At 47.9% G+C, this 24,789-nt stretch overlaps 2 protein-coding genes across 12 annotated transcripts in view; both read right to left on the minus strand.

The window, feature by feature from the left end:
• Positions 1–1,241: 1,241 nt before the first annotated feature.
• Positions 1,242–20,237, minus strand: DNAJB12 (DnaJ heat shock protein family (Hsp40) member B12). 4 transcript variants are annotated; one of them, XR_012650071.1, is made up of 10 exons: positions 20,087–20,237; positions 16,258–16,432; positions 14,741–14,886; positions 11,403–11,588; positions 9,292–9,371; positions 8,019–8,128; positions 4,784–4,956; positions 3,589–3,740; positions 2,295–2,345; positions 1,242–2,196 (listed from the first exon to the last, which is right to left on the minus strand). XR_012650071.1 is itself a non-coding variant. In XM_075025423.1 (9 exons), exons 1-8 carry the CDS (start codon positions 20,217–20,219, stop codon positions 3,619–3,621), a joined length of 1,125 nt encoding a protein of 374 aa, XP_074881524.1. In that variant the 5' UTR covers positions 20,220–20,237; the 3' UTR covers positions 1,242–2,196; positions 3,595–3,618. The 4 variants fall into 4 exon arrangements, 3 of the variants coding, with proteins under 3 accessions (XP_074881524.1, XP_074881522.1, XP_074881525.1); XM_075025423.1 differs by lacking the exon at positions 2,295–2,345 and having other exon boundaries at positions 3,595–3,740; XM_075025421.1 differs by lacking the exon at positions 2,295–2,345.
• A 1,151-nt stretch (positions 20,238–21,388) lies between these two features.
• The window catches only part of MICU1 (mitochondrial calcium uptake 1), a 107,698-nt gene continuing 104,297 nt past the window's right edge, over positions 21,389–24,789 (minus strand). For all 8 annotated transcript variants that reach the window (XM_075025418.1, XM_075025417.1, XM_075025413.1 and 5 more), the window contains 2 exons: positions 24,384–24,473; positions 21,389–22,302 (listed from right to left, as the gene is read on the minus strand). In XM_075025418.1, coding sequence (XP_074881519.1) covers positions 22,142–22,302; positions 24,384–24,473 — 251 coding nt within the window. In that variant the 3' untranslated portion in view covers positions 21,389–22,141. The remainder of the gene's footprint in view (positions 22,303–24,383; positions 24,474–24,789) is intronic.

Genomic DNA, 24,789 nt, shown 5'->3' on the forward strand with positions numbered 1-24,789 from the left:
CTAACTCGGGGGCACCCCCTCCTCTCCATCTTCTCCCTGTCCTTCCCTCTCCCGCGCCGGGCAGGCCCCTGCAGCGCTGGAGCTCTCAGCCGCTGGGGCTTGCCCTGACAGCAAAGATGCCGAATTTCATTTACCGAGCCTGTGCGGATGCGAGGAAGGCGGCGTGAAGAAGGAGCTGTAAAACCGGAGCTGGCTGGGGCAAGGATCCACAGGACACTAACACAGCTGCAGCCTTTCATGTTATAAACATTTATTTATAGATGTACAATTGTATAATTAATTCTAAATCGAGAGATACAGCCTCTGTGAGCATCCGTTAGGATCTATGCCTTCTCACTCGTTATTATCCATGGGTATCTACTTGAAGAAAAATAATCAAAAGGTTTTGGCGGGCAGGCTCTGGGCAAGGAATGCTGTTGTGCAAGACATTCAGCACCTTCTGCGTACGTGGTTTTTGTTTAACCCCCTCCCCATGATCTCCTCACGCCAGCTAGCCTGTGCCGCTACTAAGAGCTATTTCCAAATGCTGTACTTCCACCCAATTCCTTCCAAAGGTGGAGGAATTTAAAGAAACAAAAAGAAGAAAACCCCTTAAAATCAGGTCCAAGTCATGGTGGCTGTGGAATAGTAAGGCTTGCAGTTAACGGGAGGGCTGATATTTTGCAAAATAAATAAATAGCTGAAGACAGAGCACGTGGATTCCTAATGACAAAGAAATAAAACCACCTTACCTCTCGCCTCTTCCAGCCCCTGCCACCTCACCTGGAAGCCACCGTGCTTTTGATTCATTCCCCCGAGAGTGTTGGGGGACCGTTCTCACTGGAAATGTCTTTAGACAAAAATGAACTGCAAAGTACCAAAAAAAAAAAAAAAATCCAGTTTATTTGATGGAAGAGAGCTCCGCTCATGCCGGCTTTGCTTTGAAGAGATGGCTCCTAACCTCGAGCACCCTCCTGCCAGTCCTGCCTGTCGGTGATCGAGTGAGAGACATGCTGCAGAGCTCAGGCAGGGTCCGAGGAGAGCTCAGGCGCACCCTGTAATCTCCCCCGGCAAAACTTCTTTCAACAGAAGCAATAGAAAGCTCAATTTCTTATGAATTAGCAGTATTTTACGGGTCTCCTCTAGGAAACGTTAGAGATAGGGTGTCAAGGCCACAGCCATGTTGCAAACGGGAGTCCTGGTGGGTGAGGAACCCCAAGTGTAGGACACACACAAAAAAAAAACCCAACAACAAAGGGAGATGGCTTGTGGAAAGCCCTCTTTACAGAACGAACGCCGCACGCTGATGACGAGGCAAAATTAAAGCAGACTCTGCAAAAAAAGAAGTTACGTGCACAAATAAACCCAACGACTGATGAGCAAAAACCATCCAGGACAATCCTTCCCGTCACCGAGTGCGACGTGGGGGCTCAGCTGACCCGCTGCAGCTTCTGCCCACGCTGCAAAACCACACCACAAATCTGGACAGTTTCCCCGATTTCTTTGTTACCCCCTACAGATTTGGAATTTCTTTTATTAAAACCCAAAAGGCAGGTATCGACATCCCAAGCCGCAGAACGCCGCTGTCCTCCAGAAAGCAAAATACAGTAACAGCAAAGTGATTCTTCTTTTAGTGTGTCAGGCAGGAAAGCACTGCAGAGCAAGACACCCTGGGAAAAGACTTCCCGCTTCCTTGTTTACCAAACCGGGCAGAAAACAAAATAATTTAATCATCCAACCCCTGCATAGTTTAAAAGTACAACATATATACAGCTATAAATTAATTCTAAATAGATTATATTTTCTTTTTTTCAAAGTTTTCTTTTATCACCAAATCGTCCAATTTCTCTCTCCGTCGGCAGTGACCAGCGCAGTCGCAAAGGATCTCCTTCTGCTTCACGGCTTCTGCAGTTAGTTTGTGTTATTTTACACTCTACGCGTCTGTTCTCGGGGTTGTAGGAGCCCAGGAGCAAGGAGACTGTCGCACACTAGCGGTGTCAGAAGGGAAGGAGGAAGACGGGCAGCTTGATTTCCTGTCCTAATCGCTGCCTGAGACGTAGGTCGAACAGCGGAGACAGGCAGAGAGAAGAAAAAGGGCAGTTGTGCGTTGCTAATTCTCCAATTCCATTTTTAAGATAAGGTTTGATTCTTTTAAATATCAAGTCTGTCACCTCGGCTCAGTGCACTTCACCAAAAGTCTTCAGGCATTTCATGAGTCTGGGAACAAAAGCGGTAGTGGTGTCAGTCTCCGGACAATCACACGTCACCGTACCTCCCCCTTCCTTCCCCCCCCCAAATTACAGGCAGCAGCTTACTCAATTGCACTATCTCAGTCCGCAGCGGGCCCTCTGCCTAAGAGCAGCTCTCTTTTCAGACCACGGGTAGAGAGAGAGAATTAAAGAAAAGCAGGTAATTAATGCCGGTCTATCGTGAAAGAAGAGGTGCAGTTATCAAAATAAGAGAGTGGGCGTATCAAGATAAGAACAGTTCCAAAAACAGGATACACCCAAAAAAAGGCCAAATGCAACCCAGAGGATCTGCTTTAAAGGCCAAACTTTCAGACGCGCTCCCTTTGCCAAGAAAAACAAAAACCGAACAAAACCTCCCCTGCCAAACCTCCTTACTTGTGTCCACAAATCAAGCAGCTAGATGCCCAACGTTCCCAAGAAGTCTTTGCAAGCCTAAATGGTGTCTGTACAACTAACACTTGGTGCAAGCTTCACCTCCAATTTATTTTCTGTAGAAACCCTGTTTTCAAATAATTTTGTGGCAGGAGGGACCTGTATGTTTTACAGCCATCCCAGCAGTATCTGGTAGGCAAAATCAGCCCAGATAATTAAGCAGAAAAAGGACTCCAAACTCCGTGCCAATTTTTTTCATTATTTTTGTGCAGTTCTCCCATGACCCAGCACACCCGGTCTCATGCGTGCTATCTGGGCTCGCCTTAATTCAAGCTCTTCAACCCCCGAGTCTTCCAGAATCCCCCTCAGCTGTTTTTACTTTGATTCCCAGTTTAACGCAGTAAGATATTTCTACAACCTGCTGTGAACTCTGGCCATTTGCTTTGTTCTCCTTGAGTGTCATGGGAAGGCAACAGGGGGGCAAGGAACATCTGTTTGGTAAGAGTCCGTTCCCTGTCATCATACTGCTCCAAGTGCCAGGGGATAACAGCTTTTTCAGTAAAACAGACAATAAAGCAACCAAAAAAAGTTTCATTAAAACCTGGCGGCTGGCTGCCATGGCCAGTAAAAAACTTCCAATCAGCTGAGGCACGCACGGCTGCTGTATCAAATGTGCAGTTGACAAGACTTCTGCTGAGTCGCTAACATGCCTGGAGCGTTTGCTCTGTTCCTAGAGACCCAACACTGACAGTGCCAGAGAAAACAGTGAGCTTGGAGAGAGGAGCTGAGGGTGCCGACATGCAAACTAAACAAAATCAATTTCCCGATTAATGAGTGTACGCTTGACAGAGGGGGGTGCTCCCCCCGTGATGGGGGTGCATCCAGAGGAGAGTGGTGAAGATCTGTGTCGCAAACAGAGATTTAAGTAAGTATGAAAAGCACTATCGTGCCCTGCTTCGCTGCCAGGGGAAGCACCACCAGCTCGTACTTAGACCTCTGCTGAGCGGGCAGGCGGTGACTATCCGTGCAGAGAGGCTTGAACATCTGACAGTCTGCTACAGCTGGGGGTGCCCATCTTCTGTGCTCGCTGGTACAGATCCGAGTCTCCGAAGTAGCGTGCCCGGTACAACAAGCCTTCCTCTGCAAAGGGAAAAGCCCAGTGTTACGAATGCGATGTGGAAGGAGACCCACCCACCAGGCCACGTCCCACCACGGGCTCTGCTGGGAACAGGAGGCACCTCAAGTTCTTTAAGGCAAGATGAAGCACAGGATGAGGCTGAGGAAATGCCCTGTGCCCTTTAGGACAGGATGGGCGTAACATCTGCTGACAGCTCATCCATCCCAGGGAAAGCCTTGGGAACCTGAAGGGACCTGCCTCTAGTCCCAGAACGCACATGAAGCAGCCTACACAAAGGCTACCCCAGCAGCACGGGGAAGAAGAAACGCAGAGGCTCAGAACTCACTGCATTGACCTCACCTGGCACCACTTGGGGCTCTAACAGCCCCTCCTGCGTCCCAGGTGCTCAAATTCTACCCTGGCCACTGCTCTAAGAGCTGTGATCATCATGTGCTGGGAACAGCCAGGCAGAAAAGTCACGTCACCCCTGGGACTTGGCAAACAGTTTGCTGCCCTTGCCACACTCTGCTGCCTGGCTAGATGGCCAGATCATCCCTCGCGCTGTCTGGCTGGGTAGCCATCCCTCCTAACCCTGCATGCCTTCAGCAGCACACAAGGCGATGTCAGTGCTGCTGCCACAGCTTTCTGAGCAGGGATGTGATGCAGGATGGACGGCACCGTGGGCGGTACGCTTTCAGACACAGTCCTTGAGCAACTGAAATATTACACAGAGCTATCAGGGGCTTCCTGAAAATCAGATGGCTGCAACCTTCTCCCTCCATTGGAAATCAAGAGATATCCTACTGACACGACAGGGAAGCTCCAGGGCACAACTCCTGTCTGACCAGTTCTACAGCAGCATTAAAAAACAAAACAAAACAAAAAAACCCACATACTGGATTTGTCACAAAGTCACATATAGCAAAAAAAGCCAACAAAAGAGGAAATGTGCTCACATCATGTTAAAGTATAACTTTAGCATAACTCAGTCCCTAGATAAAGACCTTTCCGAAGCTGACCTCATGCAACAGCCAAGACCCTCCACTCCTGACCCCACACTACTCACTCTGCTGCTTCTCTTTCCAGCAGTTATTTCGAAGGTTTGCAATATAGTCGTCCTCCACGCTCCTTTCAACGTTTTTCAGGTTTGTGCCTGTAAATTCATCTGCAAAGTTCTCAGATACGTAGTAGCTGACTTTCAAGTGCTCTGTCACTCTCCTGTGTATGTGACCCACAGACCTAGTTCAGGGAGAAAAGGCAGAACAGTGTAGGACACGCTTGAAGGGCAGAGCAAAAAGCTCCCAGCTCTTTATAAAGCACAACATGCCATGATACCAAACCGCTGAAAACATACATCACTCCTATGCATCCACAGACTTGAAGGTTTGGAAAGGAGAAGCATTTCTAGTGGAAATGAAACGCCAACACAGGGAGAGAAAACCTGCCAGGCCTCTAGCTAGGTGGGCAGAGCTCTGAATACAGACGTAACTTTGAGGCACATTGCCCAAGGCCTAAACCCACTTAAAATAAAGTGTTCATTAGCATTTTCAGCACTAATTAAACCTCTCTGCAATTTCCTTGCTGACGACACCATCATCTGTTTTTGGCAGTGAGCCCCAAGGATGGTTACAAAGCTCAGAGGCCGATGTTTGTGCGGTGCAGGGTAAGAGCAGCCAGCGAGGCAGAACAGCTGTCACAGCTCCCCAGCAACCCCCCCTCGCTCAGCAAGGCCACCCGTCAGTCAAACTCAGTACCCTCTGCTAAGATATCTGCTAACCCCAAGAGCGTCAGCTTCCTCTACCACATCACATGCTGCAACGAACACTGTTGCTGCAAGAACAAAATTAGACCCGCTCTGCACTCGAGCCTGCACCAACTAGCACAGAGAGCACTTTCTAGAAGGAAATCTCTTCTTACCCTACCCCCATGGATTTGCATTTCAGACGGAGCCCTGTACTTACTTTCCCCAACACTCCAGCAAACCTAGAGATACTCACTAGGGCGTGTTTGCAAGCTGTAACACAGGACCTGTGCCCAAATGCTGGATTCATCAGGAACAGCTCCATCTGGAGACATGCCCAAAGTTTCCCATAATAAATACCAGCTGGCTGCTGCATTAAAAGCAAGCCTGATTCTTAAGCCAGGTATAAACATTAACTCATCCGGCTCACCCTTCAGTCTGTTATCAGGGTTTACAGGAGTGATTCAAAGACTCCTGCACGTTTCATCAAGGTCCAGCACTCAGGGACGAGGGGTGGATAACCGGATAGACTGAACATGACCAAAAACCTCTCTTGGCATTTTTCGAGAGAAAGGCCAATGCATCTCCTGCAGTGTCTGCTGGCAGAGATGCAGTCTGGAAGAAGCTCAGCTCACTATTTTACCTGTCAAGACAGAGCCTTAAGCTCTCCCATAGTCCATACTCCTCTTCTGTATAAAGATCAACTAGGGAGGCTACAAAGCGTGCCCTCAAAGGAGAAGTATTTGAGTTTGCAGAGCTCCAGCAGCGTGCCTGAGTGTAAAGCATGAAAATAAGGGCAGGACCTGGTGCAAGAAACCTGCCACCTGAAGTCAGACATGCAATTAAATCAGGCAAATTTGATGAGGTGTTACTGAAGAGCAGGGTGGCAGAGTCAGGCCCACAGCCAGACAGGACATTCAGCAGAAAGCTAGTATTTGGAAGAGATTTACAAAGGTAATGGAGTGACAAATGGTTCTTTAGGACTCTACCTTTCTCAGAGACAGCTTCACTACCAAGAAGTGGCATTAAAATCTCCATGTGCCACTGAAACCTCACCAGGTTCAAAAGCTTCTCGCCTCCTGCTCACTGAGTTCAGTGCAGCAAGCTCCAGCTTTCTGCCAAACGACAGCCAAGCACGGCATTTCCCTTTACATCGGGCAGCAGAAGGAGCCTGGCTGCCTGTGCAAGCAAGCGAGCGAGCAGCACCGCCTGCCGGCACAGCATGCCTTTTGCTCCCGAGCTAGCTTCATTTGAAGTGCCTTGGTCACTCAGAAAGGATAACGGAGGACGGGATCAGCTCATTTGCTGCTCTTGTCCAAATCCAAACTTGGAAATCGGTTTGCTTGCCGCTATCCAAGCACGCAGAGACAGGGACAGTACAGGGAACAAGGAACTGAGCAGCAGAGAAACACCTGGGGCTCGGGGATGGCTTTCCTTTGACAGCTCACAAGGCTGGAAGCAAATCTCTGCCCACTTAAAAGCTGCCCTCCACTGAATGTCTTCTCAGCCCATAAACTGCCTCTTCACCAGTATAAAACAAACTGGTATACATGTATAATGCTTAATTTTATAGTCCTAATATCAACTGCAGAAATCACACCTCAATACTCTTTAGCCTCTCAGAATAACCTTTAACTGTGCCCTCTTCAAAACCGCTCCATCTTTCAGCTCCAAGCACTAATGTCACAGTCTTTACCTTGGACTCAAAAGCTAAGCTGGGTTTTATAGTATTTAACATCATCAGTGGCAAATGTTGTCACCTGTGAAACTAAACAGGGCCCACTGGCTGTAACCAAGTCCACCTACCCTCTTGAAATACACACAAGGAACTTCCACTGAAAATACATTAAGCTTTTGTCAAGAATGATGCAAGCAGCCAGAAATCAAGCCTGTTTTCCCATTCTTTGTTGGCACTGCAAAGTGAGTAAGAATGAAGACTCATTTCATTTGTCAGCCAAGTGAGCAGATCGGGGCATTTCCACAGGATCTAGAATGAAACAGCTTCACTTTCTCACAGTAAATGTCTGGCCGTAGCTGTTTCATGGCAAGATTAGAGTTCAAAAATAGGGGATTTCTCTGGGAGTGTCTTTTACTCCTTCTTTTCTTCCTCTACTGCTTTTTACTAGGCATAAACTGAGGCCTTCTTTGTTTTTCACACCCCAGTTTAACTCTACATCTCAATTAATTCTGAATATGGGATCACAGTGCTGGGCTGCAGTCTCTCAGAGTCATTTTGTCTGTCCCTTTCCAGGACAGACACACCCAGCTGTGGGTACGGGCTGCAGAAGGTCCCTGTCAAAGAATACCCTCCCTTAGGCAAGTGAGCACCCTCCAACCTTCCCCACACCTTCCATCTCAAGACCTATTTGAGAACCAGGAGGCCTTCAATGATGTGTAAGACATCTGGCAGCAAAAGCAATGGTGTGATGAAATAAAGCAAAAAAAAAAACCCCAAACAGGAAAAACAGAGAGCCTAGATCCCTGCCCCCTCACACCACCATGCCCTCCAGAAACCAACCGCCTCCCCAGCTGGATAAGTTTTAGAGTAACAGGTACTAACGGCCTCTGGCTCAAACTGTAGGGTGGGCTGGAGACCATCATCTGGCTGAGAGCAGACACAATGATCAGGATGAGGATAGGCATCAGCTGGACAAACAACCCAAGGCCACCCTGAAGGAACAGAAACACACAGTGGAGTGCCACCCATACACTTGTATGCAAGGATCCCATAGCATTGCTCTCCCTCCCTCCCAGCCCTAGCACAACCTTGATTCTCCTGCTTTTTGCAGACATTTGGCTTAGGAGGCACCCCAAAATAACTGGGGGGAACCCAGCAGTGCACAGTTCCTCTCCAGGAAGGGCAGCATGACTCCGAAGGTCCCAACCCACTGCCCCTTCTCCAGACGTGACAAAGGGCAGAGGGGACTGGCAGGGGGAACCTTGTAAGTGAATTTCAAAAGCCTCATGCTCATATTTTGTTTTTTTCCAGAGCATATGTGGTTTCTGTCCTGCTTGTGCTAGTGAGCAGAACTGGTTTTATGGAAAGTCTTCTCCTTTCTTCAGTGTCAGATTAAAGTAATTCCACCACCCCCCCCTCCACGTCTTGAGCTCTCTCCAGTTCCAGCAGAGTCCACTTTCCCCTTTAAGCTTGAGAAAAAATATTCAGGAAGTTCTTGTTGTTTGTTTGTTTGGGTTAAAAAAAAAAAATTGGCTATCTCCAGAAAATAGTAATCTTCAGTACATAACCCTGGTCTCTTAAATAGTAAGTCCCTCATTCTCACTTCTCTAGACCAGAGGACTTGGAGTGCTGGAGATATACTTAGATTTTCTGTGATGGGAAAACATAAAAATAGCTTGTGCCATAAAGTGTCTTCCTTTAAGCATCACAGATTAGAAACACCCCATCTTCAATACTGGAATAAAAGGGAGAATGAGTTCATGTTGGGAGGAGCCATGAGTATTCACATTATCTGAAAAGTGGATTTACCTTTAGAAATTACAGAATTAAATCAGAAAGGAAATGCTTATTCTGTAATAAAGACAGGGACATTTTACTGGTGCAATCTTATTTCAAAGCGGCACTGCTTCAAGATACACCAGTGTTTTTCCCACTGGATGACAGCTATGAGAGTCCCTGGAGAACAACCACCAGTAAATTAAACCGCAACCTGGTGTAAATTCCAAAGGCAGCTCACTTCCCACGACTCCAGCTTTCTGTTCAGGGTGGTGGAAACAAGCAGGCCCATTTCACAAGATGGCCACACCAACTAGCTTGCAATTCTTGTATTGGAAAAACCTTTAGACTCTCAGCCCCCTGCCTGTTGTCCACTTACGTCACCCTGATGTTCTCGTCTGTCCTGCCTCTGATGGTAGGTATATCGCATCCTGCCATTGCTGTATACGTGAACGTTACCTATAAGCAAAAGAAAAGTGTTACACAAAAGTCACAGTAAGACGGTGTAAGATGGTGCTGGCTGGCCGGGAAGGAACCATAAAAGGTGGTCAAGTTCCATGTCAGCCTCACCAATAAAAACACAGTAGGAAAAAGTAGACTGGGTGCTGACAACAGCAAATTCAGGAATTTTAACCTTGAACATTGTCAGAATGGGCTTGATCTGTTTCTTTGGTTCGGGCCATACTCAGCAAAGATGTAAGGACATATAATTGTAAAGGAATCCACGCTGCGCTCCCACCTAGATCTGGTCTGCCGTTACCACTGCTCTCAGTTCAGTCTACTTCACATAGCCGGCAGCATGCCAGCCAGTTCAGAGCTGGAAGAAGGACAGCACATCTGCCCGGCTGGGCTGCTTCCAGGCTGGAGCTGGGATGTCTCAGTGAAATGGTGATTTGAGAGAGTTGGGCTGTGCCTGAGATGTCTGCATATGTCCCAGTGCTCAAGGTGCATGTCCATGGTTTTGGTCAGCAGGCCACATGGCCGAAGCCCCTGACTCAAGCCACTCCATCATGCTGTCTTGACAGATATGGCTGTAGCTTTAGAGCAAAGTAGATATGGGACTCCACAGGAGATGGATAGAAGAATTAATAAAAAAAATTCTATTCATCACCTGAAGCCAACACTTACAAAATCAGTTATATAAGCCACAGCTGAAAAAGGAGTATTCCTAAGCCGTACTCAGTGCATAATGTCTGAAGGTGAACTGGTGGTGGGCACAGAGATCCATCTATAGGATTTTGCAGGATCACATGAAAATTCAGGTTGGAAGTGACCTCAGGAGGTCCAACCTCTCGCTCAAAGCAGGGTCAGCTATGTAAAGAGAATATCTTGTACAGGCCTCCTTGCTTCTAATTGAATTTACTTTAGATTAAAACCAATTACAAAAAGAAATAATTTTGGCATTTTTTTTCACCCTAAAAACAGAGCTCTTCCATGTCTTGTTTTAAATGTCAAAGCTACAGTTGAAAAAGGAGACTGGCTGAGAAAGCGGTCCTGAATTCTCTTGGGACACTGAGGAAAGGAAAAAAAGACTGAGCTAAAACAGCAATCTGCTGTTTTTACTGGCATAGCTTTACCTCTCTGACAGGCAGAACATGAATGCTGCAAAAGGCTTCAAGATGCCTTTGCAAGTACTTGACATTAGTGTGTTAATTCTTACATACCAGATAGGAAAGAGCTACCAGAGTAAATCTTCTCAATTGAAACAAAAATATTTATTTTTTCCAAGTTGGTCAACAGAGGTCAAATAACCACTGCCTTCACTGCCAGTCAAATATGACTAGAGTAAATACAAGGGAGTCTTCTAAAATACCCTTATCCTTATATTAAATCTGTGTCTTTTTGATCAGAACTGACCAAGTGAAGGAACAGTCACTCAGTTCTTTCCTGCTACCCAAACCATGACCAGCACTGTGGATAGACAGGATACAGATTTAATTTTCAATTCAAGAGGTTTAAATTATGCTCTAGAAATAACACTTTCCTCTTTTTTATGGGACACAGTGGAAAGAAGGAAGTGGACACTGATCTCGAAGAAACTGCTTCAGCTGCGTGGCAGAGCAGATACGGATCAAGAACAAGGCTCAGGTGTTACCAAAGTTTGTTCTGATGAGAAGATTTAACTTCTAAAAACACCAGGCAGAAAAGCCTTCTTCAAAATAGGATTGTTTTTACAACTAGCCTTAAAACAAGTCATTTTTTGTTCTAACATTCAACCCAACCTAATAACAGCTAATGTTGCCAGCATGCAAACAAATACCTGAAGTTGGGAAGAAGTCCAGCTCTGATGGCATTACCTGCTGGATGCTGAGTTCTCCAAGTACCCGTCTGAACAATTTAGAAAACTCTAGGTGTTTAGGTCATGTGTGAAGGAGAACACTCTCTCATCAAACTCAGCAATCCTTGCACGGCCAAAGAAATCACTACTGCACTGTTGCTCTGTCAAAAGGATCGGGTCCCATTCAAGAGATAAAGGTTTAACGTGCTTACTAGAAGGAAAACCACCACCAAAAAACATGTTGAAGAGGTCCTCGGGTGAGATGTCGGCCTCAAACCCACGGTGGAAGTCCGAGTGACTGTGTCCGTGCCGAGCAGGGTTGAGTTTCTCATCTCCAAACTGGTCATATTGCTTCCTCTTCTCTGGGTTACTCAATACCGCGTATGCATTACCAATGGCTGAAATATTGACAACAAGGAAGCAATTAGCTTCTTTCTTCTACAGATAATACATTTCGCCCTGCAAACTGCCAGGACTTGCCTCTCTCATTACTCAAATGAGGTTCTCAACTACCCACGTCTTGTCAACTTGGCTACTTCAGCAGTGCAGCACTAGCACCTGGCACACTTCTCTGGCAAACGCAGACAGAAGGAAAACACACCAAGAGATTCAATGAAAAAGGCCTTAATTAATTCAATGATATGACTGGTATGGATTTGGTATATGTCCCTAGAGAAACCCTCTCAGATGAATGAAATTATGAATTGCGAAGGAAATACTGGTAGTAGAGCAGCTACCCGTTTCACTTAATTAAACTTGTTATTCCTTTTGAACAACTAATGCTCAAATCCTTCAGCTGTAAGCAACTGCATAGGAAAATACGATTTTAGCTGACAAATTTTATTCAAAAGTGGCATTGAGGGAATTCAATATCATAGCCTAAAACCAGAACTGCAAAGAACTTAAATACAGGCTAGATCTCTAGAAGAGACTTTAAAACCTCCCACCACAGCTAGTAAGGAACTAGAAGTTTCCTTACAACAAGAACAAGAAACTTGGCTAGAAGTTGTGTCTGTCAGCTATGAATTTCAAAATTCCCAGATGCCAGAAGTAAGGCATGTAATTACAAGGACTATTAACCAGTGCCTGTGATGGTGGAAATGTACTGGAACTAAACCCCTGCCAGTTTCCCAGGTCACTCTCCTTCCAACCTCAGCATGTTTGAGGCTTTCTACCACAATGTCTGCCTGCCACCCTCCTATTTCTGTACTTGTCTCTCTGCACGTTCCAACTTATCGCTTCCCCTCTCTACCAACTGACTCAAGAGCCTCCCCACATGACTGCAGAGCCTATCCTCTCTCCTCCCCGTGTCACAAGGAAGGAAAAACGTTCATGGTAGTAGTTGACTGGTGTATAAAAGGCAGGGGCAGAAGTGATAGAAAAGGGAGATACCTGCCCTTTGGAGGAGATTAACTCCAAGATTCAACATTTTCCCAGTAGTTAGATCGAGGTGTACGGTTTCTGCTTGGACTAGAGATTTGGAGTGTGGAGGATGTAATGTCAATACTCTTGTTCTCCTCCTTGGTTATAATTAGTGCACACAGAGCAAACATTTCTACAGCCAGGCAAGGAAGCTGGATGACAAGGACTGACTCTTAGCATATTAGCTTGTTCTTTCAAATTGTGCAGTTAAGCAACAAAAATGGAGCGGTTCAGGGTTTTATTCGCTGTCCTTCTGCTGACAAAGCCCAAGAAACACCTCATTCCAAATCAGGATTTTAACTCAAACTAGGCAGGTTCAACTCTTTTTCCAACGTCAGCCAAAGGCAGTGATGCAAATCTGCCACAAGACAGACTGCAGCCAACTGCAACTATGGACTGAGACAAGGTCTCAGGACAAGACCTGATGCTTTATCAGCTGTCACTGGGAAGATGAATGCCAAAACTTCAGCTAATACATCAACATAAGAAAAAATTAACTAAAATCCTCATAGCAGTACATATTTCCCCCTTCACCTTCTGGAACCAAACAGCTGGACTTCAGCAAGCCCTGCAAACTAGGAGCTCAGCTCAGGCTGAAGGAGAGGAGAGCCAATGAGGCAAGGCTTGGAGGAGAGATAACCCGAGAGCAGATAGCTCTGCAGTGGAGGATAAAGGGCACCTTGCTTAACGCACGACTTCTGGCACGTAACTCTTGTCAAAGCCTTTGGCAAACATCATTATTTAAGATTACAAGTGAAGAAACCTGCCTTTCGCCACTTAGCAAGGATTGAAGGATAAACTATCAAACTGTGGCTTACTGCACATGCGGCGTAGCTAGATGTCTGCAGAGGCTCACTCTTTAATCTGGTCCCCATACTAAAACAGGCTCTCCCAAGTAGCTGGGGGTCAGTTCATTATTTGCTAACAGCAACACACTTATCAGTTATGGATTTAAGTCTTAAAAGGCTTGAACAAACCTTACATAAGACTTTTACTGCTAAATTCATGTCTACTAGAAGCTTACCCGAGTACTATATCAATACACTCACACCAGGCTAGCCTTGCTCCCTGCTCCAGCAGAAGTCTCATGCATTTCATTCCCAAGATGGCCAGAATCAAACCACACCATTTAAATGGCTTAACACTGCAAAACCAGCGCTGTACAACCGGCATCAAGAAGTTCTGCGTTTAGCTCAACAATAATAATCAAACTTCCGCAGCTTGCAAGGGAAAATGGGGTTATATGTTCCAAGCAATAGCATTTCTCTTGGAAAATTACTCCGGTTTTAAGATATCTTATTACCCAGGAAACATCCCTGCTGCATTTGTAGAGATGCCCTGAGAATTGGGCTCTTTGCAGCAGAACTGAAGCTCCTGGTGACCTATTTGAGCCCTGGATAGCCTCAGTTGTATGGCTGGTGCATTTTCACCCTAGAAATTTTCACCTGAGGTTTCTATCCACCAATTCCACCCGCAGCCCTTCGCAACGGTCAGGTGCTGAGTGCTTGCTTAGAAACCTGAAGGCCTACTGGCTGCCTGAAATGCTCAATGAGTGGAAGAGTCTAAATACTAGTTCTGAAGAAGATGAGTTTCCTGCCATTGGGCCTGCCCAGTAATGTTTCTCTCGAGGGATTCGTGAACCCAACAGCTGCCTCTGGTGCTGCACAACTTACTGGGTCTCTACTGGATTTGTCAGTAGAGAGGGATGCACCACAGCACCTGCCCCATGCTGGATGGCTGCAGGAGTTGGAGCTTCTCCCTGCTAGGTGAATGCTCCTGTACCTCTCCAAAAAAGGGGTTGTTTAACATCCCGAGGGAATTACCTCCCGAGCAGTGTGGCAGGAGGCTGGAGCAACACACAGGTAGGGCTGCTAGGAGAAAGGGAAGGAAGGCTTCTCCTTGTCCAACTAGCAGAGGTGAATCCTACCTGTGCCAACCTGTGTTTGTTATTTTAAGCTTATGCTTTGTTCATAACACAACCAGCTCAGAAGAGAGACAACTTTACAAGGAAAAGCTTTATTTCACTCTACCTGACGCATAAGGTTGTTTTTAAGGGTCCTTGCTAGCCCAACTCAGCACCATTGCCTGATAATCGAGGGCAAATCACAAAGTTGGAAATATTCTTTACCTTTAAATGCCTCTGTAGCCCCTGGTGCGTGGTTCTTATCTGGGTGAAACTTCAGCGCAAGTTTCCGGTAGGCCTTTTTCAGGTCCTCATCAGAAGCTTCTCTGTTTACTCCCAGAATTTCATAGTAATCTTTGCACTGCTTTACCCTGCCCGTAGAGAGGGGAGAAAACACAGACAGGCAGTTTCAGCTGTGAAAATCACTTTGCATTGAATAGGCCAACTCTGCAACGTCTCACACATCACAGTTTCGATCGATGTTGTTCAGTGAACTCTGGTTTACTCAGCACTAATTCCTCAGAGGGTGACCCAATTTTTGTCACAGACTCATTCCCGCTGTGCCTGCATTACTAGCACACAAACAGTCTCACAGAGCAAGTCAAGCCAGTAGTGGTAGAACGGCCTCTCCTCAGGCAAGGATATCACCCGCAAAGGAATGTGATTGACAAATAAGTTTCAGATTCGTCATGCTCACGTTTTGGAGGCTATTTGGGAGGGACTACAAATGGCAGGCCAGGATCTGAAGGATAGATGGGGCTATTGGCTTTTTTCTCCCCCCTCTCCTCAGACTCAGTTAATTCACAGACCTAAAAATAACATCAGCTGAATTCTAGAGGAAGAAAGAGGGAGCTGCCCAGGCCTGTATGCGCAGCCCAGTTCATTCTGGGTACACTCACAGCCCAGTGATGGTTTCTCCTTCTCATATGACTTTGATGAGACAGAATACAGCAGGCTGGGTTTTTGGAGAAATGGGATGACGTAACAAGCATCCCTCTAAGTCCATTAGCCAGAGCAGTTCTTGTGCAATTCAGACCATGCCCATAACCTTAAACAAAGTTTACCAAGTGACTGTGCCTGCAGTTCAGTCCTTCAACTTCCAGTATTTGCAAATGGTAGAAAGGAACAAAGAACAGCTTGAAACAGGGTTTGGGAAACAGGTGACTGGATAAACATGTCCTGGGACTTTCCAGCAGGAGCTTTAGAAGTGCTAACAGAGTCAAGTGTCCTGCAGTGTATTTCTACTTTATCGGGCTCTAAGAGAGGCCATGAGCAGAATATCATCAGGAGAGAGGAAGCCCTGTCATTTGCTACTAGACCAAAGCTTAAGAGCAGGAGGGCTGCCTACTGCAAGCTATGAGCCATGACTTCTACCTACAGGATCTCAGGAGCATATGGGATTTTTCACAGCATTACTGACTGTGACATGTGAAGTCCATGAGATGAATGCATCCAAAATGTCTCTTTGGTCCTCAGCCAGGAAAAGGCCTGCGTGCCTACAGTTCTAGCCCTTGTGCATGCCTTTGGGGGAAAATCTCATCCCTTGTTTTCCCAATCCAGCTGCCTCCCAGGGCTGCCGTAGCTACAAATCTTCCTAGGTATGCTTTTAGTGGCCAGCCAGTTAAAAACCACTCAATGGGGTTCAAAGCCGGAATCTTTAAAACACTGTGAAAAACAGACTGGTATCACATGATAAACTCAAACAAGCTGCGGGTTGAAGCCATGGAGAGCTGTGCACACACCTCTTCACTGCATCCACCTGGTCCTGAGTGTAGCCCTTGGGGGCCTCCCCACCAGCCTCTCCGTTGGCCGATGGGAAGTCTCTGCTCATTTTCTTGAACTGAGAGTTTGTGGACTCCCTGGATTGGGACTGGCCATTGGCTGATTGCTCGTTCTTGTTAAGTGATTCAAGCAGAACTGAAATAAGAAAAAGATGAAAAGAAAAAAAAGAAGTTAAGAGACCGCCAAGCTCAATCTGCCCTTCCAACTCTCCCATAAAGAGACCCCTCTTCATCTTGCCACTGCCCTAAGACCCCCCACCCTTCATCAGAAAGATATTCACCTTTTCATTCAAGGAACCCTTGAGCTCCTGCTGCTTCTTGCCCAGATGTGAGGGCTACTGCTAAACATACTGCCTGCTTCTCCCAATGCATGCAACCTCCATCAAAACCCCGGGCCTACCCAGCTGGACAGTCTGGGAGCCACAGTGGATCACCAAAGCAGCACATCCTTGTCCTCTCCTTTTTTTTTTCCATGTCTCTCCTTAACAGCAAAGCATTTCCACATTTGTTCTCTAGCATATTATAAAGCATATTATTCTTCTTTATCTCCTGCCTTTGCAAGTCTACTGTGCTAGGTAAATTATGTGACAATGTCACATCTTTAGAAAGCTTAGAAAATAATAACTGTGGGATGCCAGTCACATGGGGATACTCCCCTTTCAGGGACAGAGAACTACAGCACTGATTGTTGGCAGCACGATAGGACCCATAACACATGAGTCAGAAGGGTGCTTTGTTCTCTTGTGCTGTCTTACCTACGTATTTGATGCAGGTAGAAGCAGCTGTGAAAACCACCTTCTCTCTCAATTACCAAATATGAATTGCATAAATTTAGTTTTCCTTTTCTTAGGTGGGGTGCACATGTGTATTGGGTAAAGTGCTGCGGACTATTGTCTCCTCCTTGCAAGGCTCAGACACCGACCTCCATCCTTTGCAGCCAAGAGGGGACAAACATTCAGGCCTGGCCTAACCGCACAGGTGACAATACTGTGAAACCAAGTGAGATTCCTCCAAGCACAGAAGTATCTTTCCATCTTGCGTTTCCCTGGCAGCTGGATAGCACCATCTTTTTAAACTACTTTTGTCTTTTTTAAACCAAGTATCAGACTGATCTCTTCATGCCTGTAGTTTCTGAAGTTTATATATTGCATCCCCATTAAAAAGAACAGGCACACGTAATACGATTAAAACCAGACGATGTTATTTACAAAGGCATCAGTAACTTGACGAGCTTGCAGTCCTTTATCCAGAGCCTAGAACTGAGAAGGACGTTTCGTCTCCTCCTGCAGATTGCACATTACAGACCTTGCACTATGGGGGTATCACGTTCTTTATGCAAGTGCAAACAACGCTTGCAGGCCAAGAGATGAGCCAAGATATCCTATCTGACCCACAGAGTTTGTAGGGGCAAGAAAAAACCGCTTGGTAATCCAACAGCCAATACAAGCAATTGTTACAGGATGAAGGATAAAAATGACAGCAGGCTAAGGAGTAGCAACTCACTGGATGAGCTTCTGAGCTTGGGGGCTTCACGGATTTCAGCTTTTGGAAAAATAAATCCCTCCTTTGCTCATATTTATACCACAAGAGTGTTCACAAAATTACAGTCTTTACTTTTGTTCCTTTCAAACCTGAAGCAAACTGCCAGTCACTTTTAAACCTCATCTCACGAGGCAGTCCCTCCCACCCCACTCTTCCTGTTTAGGGCTCAGTTCCCTACAGCTTGGCAAGAGATTTTTGGTAGCGTGGTTCCCCAAACCAACCACAGAAGTCCACGTACGGCCACAGCTCACTTCTATTTCACTCCACAGCTCCAGCTGTATTGCTTCTGCATCCCAAAGCCATACTGCGCAAGATCCACGTCGCTGATTGTTGCCAAACCCAATGTAACTCATGAGAAAGAGATTTCCCAGGGGCACATGAACTACGTAAAGACTCAATGACCACCGTGTAACTGCAGGATCTTTAGCAACATTTCCCAACTACAGACCCAAAGTGCACAGGCGAGCAACCAGCAGGACACCAAGCAAAGGGTCCTTGGACAGCACCTCAGCCGTGAAACTTGTACCAGCAGCTTGGTTGGGTCTGGCCACAAATTAGCATGCTGTATTTTAACATTAACCTGCCTTGCTGCCCCCCTTTCCTCTGCTTTCCTCCCCTATGCTCCAGTTCTCTAACAGTACATAACCCACCTTTTACTCTGCCTGTCCCAGGCCACAGGATTAAGGCAAAACATGACTGCTTCACATTGCGAGCTGGTGCTTGCTGTCACCCAGATCTACTTTTCTGGTGCATGCCCTAGCAAAGCTCCACACGAAGAGCAATCCTTGTCAGAGTGGGCCTTTCTATGTGCTATACCACGCTTTTTCCTCTAAAAGTCACTTTTCTTACCCAGTAATTTTGCAAAAGTGTAAACTCTGAATGGGAAGGAAAATCACACCACATGTACGACAGGCTGATACACTGTGTTTGAGGGAACGGGAGGAGGCCTCGTGCAACCAAAAAGAGGATTACAGGACACCTTGGGCTCTCCATGGGACAGACAAGCTGCAAAACGCAGCTGGAGAATCAAAACTTGGATAAGGTCTGTCAAAGAAAAAAAGTAAAAAACCCCCCAAGCCCCTACAGACCTTTGCATAAATTTCTGCAACTTAAGAACACGTAGAGAAAGAATTGTGTTTGGCTGCTTCTACAAACCACTTCCCAGTTGCTTTTGTGACACGTCAATTATGGATGCCATAAGGCTTCCAGGAAACGAGATCATTCCTCAGAACTCATAAAACCGGCAGGTTTTCAAAGAAAGCAGCTTATTTTCTACGCGTGCTGAAATGAACCACAGTAGCTGTGCTGTGGCAATTGATGGGGGCGTAGGAAACGAGAAGCAACACTCGCTGAGCGGAACAGCCAGGGAAAACAAGCCCGCTCCACCACGTAAGCTCAAACAAAGTGTCTCTACCTGCTGGCAAACTATGTGAAAGCTGCTCAAGGAGGGGATTCTGCAGCTAAGCCCAGGCCCAGCACCGTCACAACTCTGCGGGAAGGATTGGAGCTCCAGGACAGCCCAAATAACAGGAGAGAAAAGGAAGGAGGGTTTGGCCAGCCCCACGGAGAACTTCTCGGCCTTGCCAAGCCCCTTCTCCCCCCGCAGCCAGCGCTGCTCCTGCGAGCAGCCGTGACCGCAGGCCCACAGCCTGCCCACCGGCCAGGGGCAAAAAACCAGCGAGAATTTAGGGAGCTACTAGAACCACCGCGCTCTGCTCCTAGCGTACCTCTTCCCGCCCTCCTCTCTGGACAGAGACCCTCTCCTCACAGCCCCCCACGTTAAAGAAAAGGGTCCTGAGTGGGTGAGGGGCAGCACCGGGGAGACACGCCACCGGTAACAGGTTACAGCCGGTGAACAGCAGCCCCGGGGGGGGGGGGGGGGGGCGGCACAGAGACCCACCGGGTCAGCCCCGGCTCCGGCGGGGGGGAAGCGGGTGTGTGGCACACGCACGGCGGAGGCCCGGACCCGGCAAAGCCCCTCATGGCGGCGGGGGCCATCCCGCCGCAAAGCCCGCTGGGAACGGCCGCGCGCCCCCCGCCCCCCCTCCCGTGGCGGACTCGCCTGCCCGGCATGCCCCGCGCGGCGGCGGCGGCGCCCCCCCCCGCAGGGCTCAGGGCGCAGGCGCAGTGGGGGTGAGAGGTCAGGCGCGGCGGCGGCGCAGGCCCCGCTTCCCCGGCTTCCCCCCCCCCCCCCGCCAACCCCGGCATCCCCCCCCCCTCCCGCCGCCGCCCCCGCCCCGTCTCTCACCGCGGACCCGCGGCGAGGGGTACAAGCGCTGCGCCTTCTCCAGGAACCGGCGGGCCTTGTCGGGCTGGTTAGCTTTGGCGGCGGCCAGCGCGATACCGATGCACCGCTCCGCCTCGTCCCTGTTCGACTCCATGGCGGCGGCCGGGCGGGGGGGGTGGGTGGGGTGGGGGGAGGGGGCGGGGCCGCGCGCGGCCTGATGGCGTCACGGGCGCCCCGCCCCCGCCTGCAGTGGCGCGGACACCCCCCCACCCCCGCCGCAACCAAGATGGCGGAAAGGCCCGTTGGGCCGTTTGAGGCCGCTGTTCGGCTTTCAGGGTTCCCTTCCCCTCCCATCGCTGCCTCGGCACCAAAAACCCCCCAAATTTAGGGCTGCCCCTAAAAAAAGCGGTAACCGGCCGCGCGTCGCTCTCACGAGGGGAGATAACACCCCTTCAGGAGTTGTGTCACATTAAGACAAAAAAGTAATTAAATGGTATCCTAGAGGTTCCTGCCTTTTAAACAGCTCCTTGAACCCGGGACTGCGCCCGGAAAGGGCTGAAGGGAGATGCTGGCCCAAGAGCAGCGCTAACGAGGGACGAGGTACTCTGCAATTAAGACTTCATCCCATCGATCTCGGTTTGCTTAGCAGAGGCTGTTCGATAGATGCAGTCCTACAGGCTTCATTTTGTTTCAAAAGAGAGAATTTCGAGACGGGTGGCATTTCCGTGGAGGGTTCTCAGCTGCCCCTGGGCTCGCGGGGAGGAGGTAGGACAGGCAGCAAAATCAACTGTCACTACAGGCAGGATGGGCAAAACCTGCACCCCAGTGTCCTTGCTGCTCAATGTAACGTGTGTGACATGTTACACAAGGACAAACACCTGAACAGAGCATGCTACCAGCAGGCAGACTACAGGAGAGGAGAGGACAGAGATGACAGTAGATGGAGTGATCCCCAATAGCAGGATCAATATCCCAGTATGAAAATATTCTAAAAGTGTTTTATCCCCTCAAAGAAAGCCTAGAGCTCATGGCTGTCCTTTAAACACCCACAGAAAGGGCTCGTCTCTGCAATACAGAGGCCACGGCAGATCGACTACAGGGCAATCCCAAACCAGACCGCTTGTCTAGGGCTGGCTGGCAATGGGGGACAGCAAACATGGCAGCTCTGGCCTTTCCAGTGCTGACTTCTGGGCTTTGTCTTTCCAGCTCTGAAAGTCAACACGTTTTTTTCTCTCCCTTCCAAAACACCCTATCTCCAGTGACTCGCCACCAGCCTTAGATGAAGACCTGAAGCAATCGAAAGAGATGAGCCACGAGCCACACTGTTGTGAGCAACACCTTTACATGATACTTTACAGAGAGAACACCACTCAGCAAACAACATTTTTCAGCCTGTTCCCCATGGAGAGGGCTCCCCATTTAAGAAAAAAAAAATAGAGACCTCCTGCAGAAGGTTGCTTACACAGGGTAGGATATGCAGGAGAGCCAGTTGCTCCACTGCTTTTAACTGCTCTGACACCAGAGGCAGCACCTCGGCTCAAGCAGCCTCTCTGCAGGTGCACCCATCCCATCCACCTCCTGAGACAGCCTGGGGGAGCACGGAGCATTTGGCCAACCGAAATGCTGGGGTGCTCTCACCACCTGGCTGCTCCAGGCTCTGCTCCTAGGTCCCACTGGTACAATCTATCCAGGAATCTCACAGCTTCTTTCTTAGGAGAAATCTAAGAATTGAAATAAACCCCATGCCATTTTGTAATAACACTAAACAAAAGTGATTTGGGTGCAGCCCCACCAGCTCGCTCGATGCCCAGCTCTGCAGGCAGGGCACATCACGAAGCAGAGGTGGCAGCAGTAAGAAAAGTCCTTTTCCTTTTCCTGAGAGGAATATTAAGGGGCTAGTGGCAAGCAGAAGCTGCAGATACAACAGGCTTTGATTTCTAACTTCGATTTACAAAAGTCTCCTGTTATGAACAGTCTGGGCTCGCCAGAACCTGGTGCCATCCCACAGGTGTTCACAGCTGCAGGCGGTGGTGGCAGGGCTGAGACAAGGAAGCTGGGTGCTCCTCCCCGACCCCGCTACGCCTTGGGCATGGTGAAGTCCCACGCCGTCTCCTGGGCACATTTCCACATCGCCCGCATGAGTCGTGTGAAACCCATATCCTTGGGCTTCTCCAAGCCTCTCATAAGACGCTGCTTCATTATGGCAACAAACTCCTTGTTGCTCAGCTCACCGTTCCCTGTGAGAAGAAGAAAAAAAAAAAAAAATTAGAAACACTAAAACCCACCAACAACCTCCTCCCCACATGCACTAACTTTAAAGGGCAGCAGCCACAAGCATCATTTCTTGCAGAGACCAAAATCATGTTTGGCTTCAACCTTCCAAAACAGCCTGCTGAGCAAAGGTTGCCGAACCACAGCATTTAAATCCCAACCCTAAGGACGCTGCCCTGCTTAGCCTGGCACCACCATGTCTTGCAGGGCCTGGAGTGCTGGAGCTTGAGGACAGAAAAGCAAATGCAAAGCAAATGCAAAGCAAATGCCCGTGCACCCGCAGGAAACTCTCCGCTTTAAGTGATATAGGAAATTACAGGAGGACAGGGTAACAGAGTGCAGATTTTTCTTAATGGAGTAGAAAGGAAGATTCATTATAGTAATCTAGTGAGGTTATTGAGAATTATGTCAATTAAATTCATGTTAAAAATAAGATTATAGTAAATTGGGACAAATTTTATTCTGTAGTTGCTTAACCACCAGTAAATTAAAACCTCTGGGATTTTTATTTAGGGCACTGGTTGATCGGAGGGGACAGCAGCAAGCCAGGGTGCGACCAACAGCCTGACGCCTGTCTGCTGAGGGGCTGATGCCTTCTGCCACGATGCCACACGTATCTGGTTGCCTGTTTTGCTCCCCTGCCTATGGCACACAGCTCACAGCACTGGTTTTAGCTTCTGGGAAGCAGCACAGGAAAGCAACCCACCTCTGGGCACAAAGAAAGATGAGGGACATCAGCCCTCAAGAAACGAACCTGCCAGTGCCGTCAGTTCCCCAGATCAAAAGAGAGAGAATCTCTCCGGCTGATAGAGGGAACTACATCATTATATTTCATGAACGAGTTTCTTGATTTGAGAGCTTTTTTTCCTGCCTTACATATAAATGCAAATCTGGACAGCAAAATCCCAGCAAACTATCAAGGGGTGAGTAAAATTCCCTCTGGTGCTGCAGGTTTTTGATGTGTGCATGGTAATGTCTATAAACACTGACAGAGTGAAAACACACACACATAAAAAAAAAAGTCTGCGCCTGCTTTTCCACTTGATTCCTTCTTTTCAGGGACTCTTCTGGCAACCACAGTCTTTCCCCCCAGGTTTGCTATCAAAATATTTAGCAGATTCTCCTATGAGAGGATGCAAACAGAATATTCAGCTACACTTTGGTTCACTCTAATCTCCAGCCTGATTATCTGGCTTGAGGATCATATCAGAAAGTGGCACTGAAGCACACATTAAAATAAAACAAGAGATGCAACCTTAGAAAGGCACAAATAAGCAGCTGGGGCTGAAACCAAGAGGGACAAGGAAGAAAATAATTAAAGATTTTTTTTTAATGTTCCTATTTATATTGGAAAGCAAACAACTGTCTATTTATGCATCAGTGCTGCCGCTCAGAGCTGCCAGATCCTGGTGACTGTCCTGGAGAAGCAGGGCGCCAGAAAGGTCTCTGGTTTTGGCTTGACAATTTTGGGCAAATGCAGAATTTTGCTACTTTCCAAGCCTGCATTGCTGCCATCATCCCCTGGTAGCAAAGACTCCACTAATTCTCATTAAATCAACCCGAGACTGCTTCAGTGTGGCAACAAGCTACCCCAAAGTGCTCGCATCCTCTGCAGGCCAGCAAAGCAATGAGCTTCCCAGCAGGGCACAGAGCTGCCATTAATTAATTAAGCTGATATTTGTCCAGGACTTTGGAGATAACAAAGTACCAGATAGGCTTGTTTCCAACACTGGAGCACAATAGCTCATTTTGTTAAACAAAATAGAGTTTGGGGGGGAAGCTGTGTAGCAAGCTGTGCGTGCCAAACGCTTGCATCCAGTGCTTTAAGATCAACATCTCAGAAGCTGCGTACCATCAGGTACCATTCCTAGAAGGGCAGGAGCATCAGTACAGATCCACGGCCAAAAAGCAGATGGTAGCATGGCAAGAAGATCCAAGGCCATGGCAAGCTTTCATGGCTGGCATTTTTTCCCTTTATATTTCTTCCCCCAGATCAACTCTCACCCAGCCTGGCTAAGAGGAATGGGGCGAGGTTGGGGTCACTCACCGTCGCAGTCGAAGAGTGCGAACACCACGTCGCACACGTGGTCGGAGAGCTCCACCTTGGCCACCGTCCTGGCCACTTGCTGCATCGTCACTGCAACGGAGGGAGGGCACAGGGTTAGCGAGATGTCATGATCTGCCAACCGCAGCGAACGCAGGCAGAGGAGCAGAAGACTCTTGTTCCTCCATGGAAAACTGCCTTTATGAAAACGTGTTATGTTCAAAGAGGCTTGAAATAAGCTTCATCCCCAGCCCGTTCAACACATGCCTCAAAAACCATGCTCCTCAAAGCCTTTGCCTTCCTACAGCAACACTGCATGGGGTGCAGGGAGGCTGCTGGTGAACACTGATGTGCTGATACCTGTGTTCAAGATGAACATTAAAAACACTGAGATGAGATGTTTTTTCCC

Source organism: Buteo buteo, chromosome 4 (genome assembly GCF_964188355.1).
Source record: "Buteo buteo chromosome 4, bButBut1.hap1.1, whole genome shotgun sequence".
NCBI lineage: Eukaryota > Metazoa > Chordata > Aves > Accipitriformes > Accipitridae > Buteo > Buteo buteo.

Excerpts from the sequence above, each read along its gene's own strand:
- DNAJB12 (XM_075025423.1), bottom strand. The coding sequence starts at position 20,219 with ATGGAGTCGAACAGGGACGAGGCGGAGCGGTGCATCGGTATCGCGCTG. Across the intron at positions 16,433-20,086 it reads CCCCTCGCCGCGGGTCCGCG|TTCTGCTTGAATCACTTAAC; the intron begins GTGAGAGACGGG and ends TTCTTATTTCAG. Across the intron at positions 9,372-11,402 it reads TGGTGGTGGTTTTCCTTCTA|GTAACGTTCACGTATACAGC; the intron begins GTAAGCACGTTA and ends TTTTGCTTATAG.